Raw genomic sequence first — 11567 nt, 5'->3', positions numbered from 1 at the left:
AAACCCGTTGGATAGGAGCCTAACAAACTAAAGTAGATAAACGGTCCTTGTTCTTAGCGTTCCTCCACGCCAGAAGGGGGCAGAACAGGGCGTTTCATGTTTCCGTTCTGTACCTTAAACCTCCGGTAGAGCCCTTTCAGCCTCTCTTCGACTAGCCTGATCCAACATGGTGGGTGCTAGAATTTTTTACTATCGCAAAAATCTGATCTCATCCTCGTTTTATGCACATCGTAGGGCATGAGTAAACCTGTAGTTGTTTACTACAATTGTATTTGTTTACGGATATGCAAGTATTTATTTATTTTTATTAGTTCGAGGTAAATAAAGCTAACTTTCAGCTAAAGCGCGACAGGGCATTTTGTACGACGGTAGCTTTCTAATGCTTCAGGGGAAATGGTCGGGACTCAGACTGTATAGTATTGTACAGATAATTAACGCAGAGTTTTAAATTGTTGCACGTGTCATCAGCTGTGACAGACTTGCATGGAGGACATTTTAGTTACTTTATATTTCGCGAATACTTCACATGACAGTGGAAACCGGAACGTTAGCTATTTGAATAGCTAGCTAGCTAGCGTAGTCGTTATGTGCTGGTTGCAATAATGGGAATCTTTTTGTAAACTTTAAAGTCCCACTTCAATTATTTACAGATGTCATTGGCTGGGTAGCTAAGATGTGTCCTCTAAAGAAAATCACCGAAGACGATAGCTAGCTGTACTTTCTCAATCCCCATTTTCAAACAGCAGAATGGTTACAAGGTTGTTGACAATACGTGGAGAAAGGTCCGAAACGCACCCGTTATAGTTTACTTTAGGTCTTTTAAAATCGTACGTCCTTCAGTTAAGTGCTGTAAAATGTTTTTGAAAGCGCTCTACTAATGGAACAGTTAACAGCGGAGATCCCCTGGAGTTGTGTGCTTGGCACATGCCAAAGCTCGGGTGTTCCTGTACGACATTTAAAAAAAAAACATCAAGCTGCCTCCATACTACTAATCGGTCTGCTTTTCTGCGTGTAGGGACGAGTCAGGACCAAGACGGTGAAGAAGGCCGCTCGGGTCATCATTGAGAAGTACTACACCCGCCTGGGCAATGACTTCCACACCAACAAACGCGTGTGCGAGGAGATAGCCATCATTCCCAGCAAGAAGCTCCGCAACAAAATTGCTGGGTAACTGAATCCCAGTAACCCACAGCTCATGTAGAGACTGGCACAGCGGTGCTGGTGCTGGACCAGGTTTTAAGATGTACTCGCGCATCTGGTGCTTTGTATGAGTTAAAGGCCAGGGACGGTTTGGAAGAACAACCTAGGCTGTTTGATAAAGTGGTGTAAAAGTGTGAAGTTGACTTAGAAGAATTGCACCAGGGCAAAACTCAACGCGTAGGTCATTTTCAAAGTGAAAACTGTCCAGTTTAGCAGTTATCCACCTAAAAAAAAAAAATTGTAAACTGTGTTGTCCCTGTCCAACCCTGCATACTGATGGTGTTGTGCGGTGCCTTTGCAGGTATGTGACCCATTTGATGAAGCGCATCCAGAGAGGACCTGTCAGAGGCATTTCCATCAAGCTGCAGGAGGAAGAGAGAGAAAGGAGGGATAACTATGTCCCAGAGGTACGTTTAGGCCTCAGTCACTGCCTGCTGTTCTGTAGTCTGACTTTCTCGAGGAGATTTGAGATCGTTATCCCTTACTCTGGCCTCCGAGAGCTCGCTTTTCTTATTCCTTTAAGTGAACTTGTCATCTCCTTTCTGCTCCAGAGAATGAGTAACCGACAGTGGCACGTGAGCTGCGTAGTGTTAGGAGACATGATTGTTTCGGTTTTAAAGTATGCAGCAGGTGCAATGTGTGTTGCATCTTTGTGGTCTGCCTGTCAGCTTCAACCGTAGATCCTTGATGACTTGAAGTAGCCACACATTCTCTTATCCATTTAGTTGAGGTTCTATATAAACAGCCCTTAAGTCCTTCACTCTGATTTGTTGTGTGTGAGGTTGATGGCCTTTATGGCCAGTTGGTCTGGGTTGACTTGCATGGAGATGAGGCTGGCCAGTCAACAGTCCTCTCCGCATGCTGAGCACATCCGTTAGTGTCTTCGAGCATGTGGATGTTATTCTGTAGGAACTAATGTCTAGTAATATAAACAATTTACTGTATAAACCCTGGCAGTATTATCCTGTATCATCTAGCAAATAATTTTAATTGAAACCTCTCATACTGTTAAGTGAAGTTGGTCAGTCCATTCTCAGTCCAAAAATTTTTGTTGTTGTGTTTTCACATGATAAAATTGCATGTTTTGGGTAGTACATGATTTATTCTGTCCGGTCTGAACGGCTAGTACATAACTAATCGTAATTAACCAAGTTTAACTGGGCAGTGTTTATGAAGTAGAAAATAATAAATGCAGCTGTTTAAGTTGCATTGACACATCTCTGGCTGTCCTACAGTATTATGTTCCCCACAATCAATCCTTTTTAGCAGGGCATGTACAGAGAGAATGTATGAGAAACAAGACTAATTGGTAATAAAAAAGTGAATAAAAGTTTGTGCAATAATTGGCCTTATATACAAGTAATGTTAATTGTTTTTCCTTTAGACTTTGCAATATCAACATTTTTGGCAGAACTGTTCCTATAAATAAATGTTTTGACCAAAAAAAAAAAAAAGACATTTACACAATTTTCCACTTACTCCAGTTGAAGTCAGTCAGCACAGACCTGTTTGATATCTGACATTTTGTTTTTATTCATTTATTTTTAGGATGTGGTGGTGTGTTTTTATTTGGTATTAGCTCTGTGGGACTAAAGTAGTTCCTTTAATTCACAGCCAACCTGGAAACATTGTTTTGGCTTTTTTGTTTGGTGGTGGGTTTTTGTTTGGGTTTTTTGGGGTTTTTTTAAAGAAGGGATTAGCAGATCAATCACTGTTGGGTGTCCATGGTGGTGAACAGTGAAAAGATCGTGTTGTCTTGACCAAAAACTCTCACTAGAAGGCAGATATCCTGTTCCCCCTCACTGAGTTATCAAAATGATAGTAATGCAAGTAATCACATGTGCAAGTCCATGCATATTTGCCTTTGAACATAAGTTGTTTTTTGTTAATGTAAAGAAAACTCTACAGTGGTGTGTATAAACTGTGCTCAGACTAATCCAGCTGTTACCACATGACTTGCCGTGCACTGCTGTATTGCACTGCGTAAAGGTTTTTCTCCCCATATCCACTCCAGCATTTCTTGCTGATATTGACCCATTTCTGATGAGTAGTATTTTATCATGTCTTTAAACTTCTCATTTACTTGTTTAAGCAATTTTAAGATATAGGATGTATAATTTAAATTATGCATTGTATGTAATAATTGTATTCAATTTGATTAACTTATGGCCTAGCCATGCTGCTTAAAATATTTATAAATTTAGGTTCAAAGTGGAACTGTATAGCATTATATATTAGTGTTCATTTTTGAGAGTCTTCTAAACTACATAAAATTTTAGACTTGGGAAATGAACACAGTATGTGGTAAATGTGAAAGCATGGATTTGGAGAAAAGGTTTTGTTTGAAATGGCTTCCAGTACTTGGTAATTAGATTCGTATCATGGCTAATAAAGGAAGTCAACACCCCTGTATTGACAGTGACTATGGTATGTCTGGTTGCCAGGTCATTGATACTACAGGGAGAGAAAACTGAAAACCTTCCCCGTGTTTGCAGGACTGCTTGTTCCTGTCAAACCCTGTATTTTTTCAGACATCTAACATATATTCAAGTAGTATGTTTAAAACATTAATTTATTCACAGCCGAGTTTGTGTGCTGAATATGACTATTATGGCAACAAAAGCTTCTTCCACACTCAGCATGAGAGATGTATGTGCATTTGAATAGACAAGGAGACTGAGCCCAATTTGTGTATCAGTGTGAAATGTAGAATTGAATAGCAAACATTCATACTTGACCATCTAGTCTAATCTGTCCTAATTGGGGATCGGTGTATCGGGGAGCTGTTGAAAAAGGATGGTCTTAGGGCTATAACTGTATTTCTCTTGACAGGTTTCTGCCCTGGACCAGGAGATCATTGAGGTGGATCCTGACACCAAGGAAATGCTCAAGCTTCTGGTATGTTTAATTACAGTTTATGAGCTAAAGTGCTTACTGTGAAACCCTGTATCGAATGGGACTGTGGCATGTCTGGTTGCCAGGTCACTGACAATGCAGGAAGAGAAAATTGAAAGTCTTTCCCGTGTTTGCTAGACAACCATGTTCTTGACAAACCCTGTATCTTTCAGACAGTCCTCCCATGCAGTGTTTGGCATTTTGGTGTGGATATGGATGAATACCTTTTTCCAAGTGTATTTAATTTTATTTAGCTCATTTTACAATTGAGCACTAATGTTTATTTATGTAATTAAAATGTTTAAGATGACCTGGCCTTTTTAACATTCAGGTCATGCCTGAGATTACGCTTTATGGCAGGTGTATTTAAGTAATTGATTCTTCTGGTTATTTAATGACTCATTTGAAAGAGTTGTGCCTTACAGACTCCTTTGTGTTCCTCAGGATTTTGGCAGTCTGTCCAACCTGCAGGTCACCCAACCAACAGTCGGCATGAACTTCAAGACTCCACGAGGAGTCTAGATGTTTGTAATATATCTGGTAATAAAACTGCTGAAAACTTGAATTATTGTTTTAGGGGTCTTTCTCTAAGTGTGGTGTTGGTTATCAAAGATAATTAGCCTTAATTTTGAAGTTAAGCTCTGAAGAAGTCTTAGTGAGGTTCTGATTTTGGACATATGAATTCTGGACCAAAATCATATTCTAAATAACAATAAAGTACTATCAAGCACTATTATAGTGTACTGTTTATATTGCCAGTATTGGTTTCACTTAATTTGATTATTTTAAAAAAACATTTGGCAATTTTAAATGTTATTCCAATGGTAAAATTGACTGGTTCCAAAAAAAAATTTGTTTCCACAAATGAGTGCAATATGCACTATATTGCCAAAAGTATTTGCTCGTCTCCCTTTGCACGCATATGAATTTGAGTGACAAACCTTATGGATTAAGTTTGGGATAATATGATGTCAGGCCACCCTTTGCAGCTATAACAGCTTCAATTCTTCTTTGAAGGCTTTCCACAGGGCTTAGGAGTGTGTTTATGGGTTTTTATGACCATTCTTCCAGAACTGCATTTGTGAGGTCAGACACTGATGTTGGATGAGAAGCCCTGGCTTATAGTCTCCACTCTAATTCATCCCAAAGGTGTTGTCGCGTTGAGGTCTGGACTTCTGGTTCTTCCACACCAAACCCGTTCATGTTTTTATGGCCCTTGCTTTGTGCACTGGTGCATAGTCATGTTGGAACAGGAAGGGGCCATCCCCAAACTCTTCCCATAAAGTTGGGAGAATTAAATTGTCCAAAATCTGTTGGTATGCTGAAGCATTAACAGATCCTTTCATTAGAACTAAGGGCACAATGCAGTCAAACACGTACCGTTCTCCTGGCAACCGCCAAACTCGGACTCGTCCATTGGGTTGCCAGACAGAAGCGTGATTCATCACTCCAGAGAACACGTCTCCACTGCTCTAGTGTCCAGTGGTGGTGTGCTTTACACCACTGCATCCGATGCTTTGCATTGCACTTGGAGATACAAGCCTTAATGCAGCTGCTTGGACATGGAAACCCATTTTATGAAGCTCTACACACTGTTCTTGTGCTAATCTGTAGGCCACAAGAAGATTGGAGGTCTGTAGTGATTGCAGAAAGTTGGCATCCTCTGCGTACTATGTGCCTCAGTATCCACTGACCCTGCTCTGTCATTTTATGCAGCCTATCACTTTGTGGTGCTTTGCTGTTGTTCCCAATTTTTTCCGAATTGTTATAATACTGCTGACAGTTGACTGGAATATTTAGTAGCGAGGAAATTAAGACTGGGCTTTTTGCACAGGTGGCATCCCATCAGTGCCACGCTGGAATTCACTGAGCTCCTGAAAGCGACCCACTCTTTCACAAATGTTTGTAGAAGCAGTCTGCATGCCTAGGTGCTTGGTTGCTTGGTTTTATACACCTCTTGCCATGGAAGTGACTGGAACACCTGAATTGTATTTTTTGAATGGATGAGTGAATACTTTTTGCATTATAGTGTATGTAAGGCTTTCCTTGGTAGAACCATGATCGTGTGTTATGAGAAATAAACAATTCAAACAAGCTATGTAACACAGGCAAGACATCTTTTGGGTATACAATATCAGTATAGGAAGCATGGTTTTGTTATCTTAAAATATCTAGCTATTATGATTCACTTCGGAAACATTGTGATATTTATACAGTATCAACCAGGACTAAACTACAATGTACCATGGAACCCATCAAGTGCAACTAATGGATTTTCCTTTGAAAAGTGGAATAAATGGTAATGTTAAAGTTTTTCTGTAATTATTAAATGTGGACAAATGCTGGACCTTTAATGATATTCCACAATATGTAGGGTAACTCAATTTTTTCTTAAATCAGCATCTCCACATGTACAGCAGCCGTTCCATGCAAGTGTTTGTTGAAATACTTCACCGACACACCTCATTCTACTTAATGAGATGCTGGATAGGTGATCTTAACAAAACCCTATTCTAGTTCAAGTTCAAGAGGTTTTATTGTCATTTCAGCTATATACAAGTACACAACAAAAACGAGACAATGTTCCTCCAGGACCATGGTGCAACATAAAAACAACAGTGCAACAGACAACATGCTACAAGTGCAAACAGTCCAATATAGTGCAAAATGTCATTAAATAAACAATAATAAATACAGGGCAGGACAAATACAAAATGAGTAGACAGTGCAATTTAGTACAGTACACAATACTGGGCATATGTAAAGTGAGTTGTGAACAGCAATCAGTGACATGCTACCCTGAACATAGCAGTCACCGGTAGCAGCCAGAACAGTTCAGAGTACAGTGCTGGTTTAGTACAGTACTCTAGCAGCAAGTAGGAAGATGTGCAAGACTGCAACAGGAGTGCATATTTTTTGTGTGAGGTTTGACTTCAGTACTAGTCCGATGCAAAACAATATGTGAGTGTGTAATTATGTATGTATGTACTTACGTATGTGTGTGTGTGTGTGTGTGTGTGTGTGTGACTGTGTATAAGCATGTATACAAGTGCCCATTTTGGAATCTGAATTGGAATTGGAGTTAGCCAGAGTTCAGGAGTCTAATGGCTTCTGGGAAGAAGCTGTTGCACAGTCTGGAGGTGCGGGACTGGATGCTGCGGTACCTTCTTCCAGATGGCCAAAGGGTGAACAGTTCATGTGAGGGGTGTGTGGGGTCTTTCACGATGTTGGTGGCTTTCCGGATGCAGCGTGTTATGTAGCTGTTCGTGATGGAGGGAAGAGAGACCCCAATGGTCTTCTCAGCTCTTCTCACTATTCTTTGGAGGGTCTTGTGGTCAAAGGCGGTGCAGTTCCCAAACCAGGTAATGATGCAGCTGCTCAGGATGCTCTCTACAGTACCTCTGTAGAAGGTAGTGAGGATGGGTGATGGGAGATGGGCTTCCCTCAGCTTCTGAAGGAACTAAATACGTTGCTGGGCTCTCTTGGTGATGGAACTGGTGTTCAGGGTCCAGGTGAGGTTCTCCGCTATGTGAACACCAAGGAACTTGATGTTCTTGACGATCTCCACTGAGGAGCCGTTGATGGCAAGCGGGGAGTGCTCTCGCCTTGCTCTCCTCAAGTTAACAACCGTTTCTTTTTTCTTGTCAACATTCAGATACAGGTTGTTGACCTTGCACCTCCTCTCTGTATGCTGACTCGCTGTCTTTGTTGATGAGACCCACCACGGTCGTGTCATGAGCGAACTTGATGATGTGATTCGAACTGTGCATTGCTGCACAGTCATGAGTCAGCAGTGTGAACAGCAGAGGGCTGAGTATAGTGCCCGGGGGAGCACCAGTACTCAATGTGGTGGTGTTGGAAGTGCTGCTCCCTATCTGGACTGAGGTCTACCAATCAAGAAATCCAGCATCCAGTTGCAGATGGAGGTGTTCAAGCCCAGTAAGCTCAACTTTCCAATCAGATGCTGAGGAACAATGGTGTTGAATGCTGAAATGAAGTCTATGAACAGCATTCTTACATAGGTGCCCTTTTTTTCCAGATGTGTGAGTGCCAGATGAAGTGTGGTAGAGATGGCATCATCTGTAGAGTGGTTGGGGCGGTACGCGAACTGCAGAGGGTCCAGAGAAGGGGGAAGCTGGCTCTTGATGTGTCTCATGACGAGTCTCTCGAAGCACTTCATGATAATGGATGCGATTGCGATGGGACGGTAGTCGTTGAGACACGACACCGTGGGCTTCTTAGGCACGGGGACGATGGTGGTGGTCTTGAAGCATGTTGGGACCACGGTGCAGCTCAGAGAGATATTGAAGATGTCTGTCAGGACATCTACAAGCTGGTCAGCACATTCTCTGAGCACACGACCCGGGATGTTGTCTGGCCCAGCAGCTTTCTGTAGGTTAACTCCACGCAGAGTACACCTCACATCAGCCGCCGTGAGGCACAGCACTTGGTCATTTTGCGGAGGGATGGACTTTTCTGCTGCAACGTTGTTCTGCGCTTCAAACCGTGCATAGAAGTCATTCAGTGCATCTGGGAGGGTGGCATCACTGTCACAGGAAGGTGATGTTTTCCTGTAGTTAGTAATGGCCTGAATGCCCTCCCACATGCACCGTGTGTCACCAGTGTCTTTGAAGTGTCCATGGATCCTCTGTGCGTGTGCACGCTTTGCTTCCCTGATCGCACGTGACAGTTTGGCTCTTGTTTTCCTGAGAGCCTCTCCGTCACCTGTTCTGAAGGCTGTCACGGGTCCTCAGTAGCATGCGCACCTCAGCAGGCATCCATGGCTTCTGGTTGGGGCGTGTGGTGATGGTCTTGGAGACAGTAACATCATCAATGCACTTGCTGATGTAGCCAGTCACTGATGCTGTATACTCTTCCAGATTAACAGTGCCAGCATCAGTAGCAGCCTCCTTGAATGTGATCCAAGTCGTCTGCTCAAAACAGTCCTGAAGAGCAGAGATGGCTCCTGCTGGCCAAGTTCTCACCTGCTTCAGAAGCGGTTTCGAGCGTCTGACGATTGGTCTATATGCAGGAATCAACATTACAGACATGTGATCAGAGTATCTGAGGTGGGGGCGGGGCTCCGCCCAGTACGCACGGGAAATGTTTGTGTAAACGAGATCCAGCGCGTTCGCTCCTCTCGTTGCAAAGTTCACATGTTGATGGAATTTAGGCAGTACTGACTTGAGATTTGCGTGGTTGAAGTCTCCGGCGACAATAAACAGTCCGTCTGGATGAACGTTCTGCAGTTCACTAATCGCTCCATACAGCTCCTGGAGAGCCTCTCGTGTGTTTGCGCTGGGTGGAATGTACAGCGCGATTATAAACATGGAGGTGAATTCCTGTGGTAAATAAAAAGGTCTGCATCTGACAATAGCAAACTCCACCAGCGGTGAGCAGTACTTAAGGACAAGCACAGAGTTTTTACACCAGGACTCATTGATATAAATGCATACTTCTCCGCCACGTGTTTTGCCGGAGAGCGCATTGTCTCTATCGGCACGGATTGAGACTAATCCATCCAGATGAATGGCGGCGTCTGGAATACTAAAGAGCAACAGAAGAAAAAACACTGCTGCTGTCATCACTATTCTCTTGTTATAGAACCAGCTGGATGGGAAAAGCAGTGCTAGGACTACCCAAAAAGTAAGTGTACAGCTACAGACCATGCCAAAAGAGTTGAAAAGAAAGGTTCCTAATGAGGAAAAGAAGGGTTCAATTGTAGCTTTACTAGCAGAGGGATACAGTGAGCGTCAGGTTGCTTCCATCTTGAACATTTCAAAAACTGGTTCATAAGAACAAGGTCAAGCAGCAAACACATGGAACAACAGCAGCTACAGACTGGCAGAGGTCGAAAACGACTCTCTACGGACCGTGATGATCGCCACCTCAATCGAATGTCATTCAACAACCATAAGATGACATAAAGTGATCTACAAAAAAATGGCATGCAGCAGCTGGAGTGAAATGCACAGCGAGGACGGTTCGAAACAGGTTTCTGGAGGCAGGGCTGAAGTTGTGCAAAGCTAGAAAAAAGCCCTTCATCAATGAGAAGCAAAGAAGAACCAGACTGAAGTTTGCGAAAGAACATAAGGATTGGACCATAGAGGACTGGAGTAAGGTCATCTTCTCTGGTGAGTGCAATTTTCAGCTTTGTCCAACACCTGGTCATGTAATGGTTAGATGGAGACCTGGAGAGGCCTACAAGCCAGTGTCTTGCACCCACTGTGAAATTTGGTGCAGGATCGTTGATAATCTGGGGGTGTTTCAGCAAGGCTAAAATTGAGCAGATTTATCTTTGTGAAGAACACATGAATCAAGCCACTTACAAAACTGTGCTGGAAGAAAACTTGCTTCCTTCTGCTCTGACAATGCTCCCCAATTCTGATGATTGGTTTTTTCAACAGGACAATCAAAGTGTGGATGAGGGACCACCAGATCAAGACCCTATCATGGCCAGCCCAATCTCCAGACCTCAATCCCATTGAAAACCTCTGGAATGTGATCAAGAGGAAGGTGGATGGTCACAAGCCATCAAACAAAGCGGAAATCCTGGAATTTCTGTGCTAGGAGTGGTGAAAAGTTACCCAACAGCAATGTGAAAGACTGGTGGAAAGCATGACAAGACGCATAAAAATCAGGGTTATTCCACCAAATATTGATTTCTTGACTCGTCCCAAGTTGAAATATCAGCACTGTGTTGTTTATAAATGAAAATGAGCTTATTTTCTTTGCATTATTTGTGGTCTGAGATTTCTGTAACTGTTGTTATTTTGACCATTAGTCATTTTCATTAAAAAACATGCTCTAAAATGCAATATTTTTATCTGAAATTTGGAAGAAATGTTGCCAGTAGTTTATAGAATGAAACAAAACTGCTCAGCCTTGTCAAACACATACCCATCAATTGTAAAAGTACAGAAACCGATCATTTTGTAGTGGTATCTCATTTTTTTCAGAACTGTATATATAAATTAATAAATCTAGAATGCCTCTTGTTTGACAGTGGTTATCCATCCAAGTAGTTAAGTTTTATTGGCCCTGATTTCTAGTCTATTGGAAGCAGGAATTAAAATAAACCTACTTTTGAGTTAGATGCTCCAAGGACTGAAATGAGCACATCGATTTCTTCCTTACCACTAGTAATAGTGCCTCTTAAGACAAAAATCCCTGTTGGGCAAAAAGCCTAAGCCATGTTATGATGTTTTAGTGCAGAACAGTGAATTGGGAGATGATTTCCATTAAGTGTTTAATTTTAAGTTTATTTTCGCCTTGATAGGTCCAGGGTTATGATCCTGATCACAACTGTGCTACATAGTGGTGAAAGGGAAAGTGTGTGTGTGTGTGTGTGCAATTAAACTAGCACTCTTGGAAGCACTGGTTTACTTTTTTTCCCTCCATCTGCTAAAATACATTTTCAGAAATTATATCCCATTTTTCCCCAAATCCTTAAACACAGACACACAAATAAA

At 42.1% G+C, this 11567-nt stretch overlaps 1 protein-coding gene and 2 non-coding genes across 3 annotated transcripts; all 3 read left to right on the top strand.

Annotated features, from left to right (window-relative positions):
• The first annotated feature begins 38 nt into the window (after nucleotides 1-38).
• Nucleotides 39-4660, top strand: zgc:114188 (40S ribosomal protein S17-like). Its single transcript, XM_027001006.2, has 5 exons — nucleotides 39-169; nucleotides 1016-1167; nucleotides 1502-1607; nucleotides 4033-4098; nucleotides 4540-4660. The coding sequence occupies exons 1-5, from the start codon at nucleotides 167-169 to the stop codon at nucleotides 4615-4617; spliced, it is 405 nt and encodes a 134-aa protein (XP_026856807.1). The 5' UTR covers nucleotides 39-166; the 3' UTR covers nucleotides 4618-4660.
• LOC113571885 (small nucleolar RNA SNORA71) lies at nucleotides 3606-3734 on the top strand. Its single transcript, XR_003410036.1, has one exon. It is a non-coding gene; the product is annotated as a small nucleolar RNA SNORA71 (small nucleolar RNA).
• LOC113571886 (small nucleolar RNA SNORA71) lies at nucleotides 4143-4271 on the top strand. The gene has a single exon (XR_003410037.2). It is a non-coding gene; the product is annotated as a small nucleolar RNA SNORA71 (small nucleolar RNA).
• Nucleotides 4661-11567: the final 6907 nt, after the last annotated feature.

The sequence above is a fragment of the Electrophorus electricus genome, chromosome 4 (genome assembly GCF_041902795.1).
Source record: "Electrophorus electricus isolate QZ-2024a chromosome 4, ASM4190279v1, whole genome shotgun sequence".
Classification (NCBI taxonomy): Eukaryota; Metazoa; Chordata; class Actinopteri; order Gymnotiformes; family Gymnotidae; genus Electrophorus; species Electrophorus electricus.
This window is presented reverse-complemented; position numbering and strand designations above follow the sequence as displayed.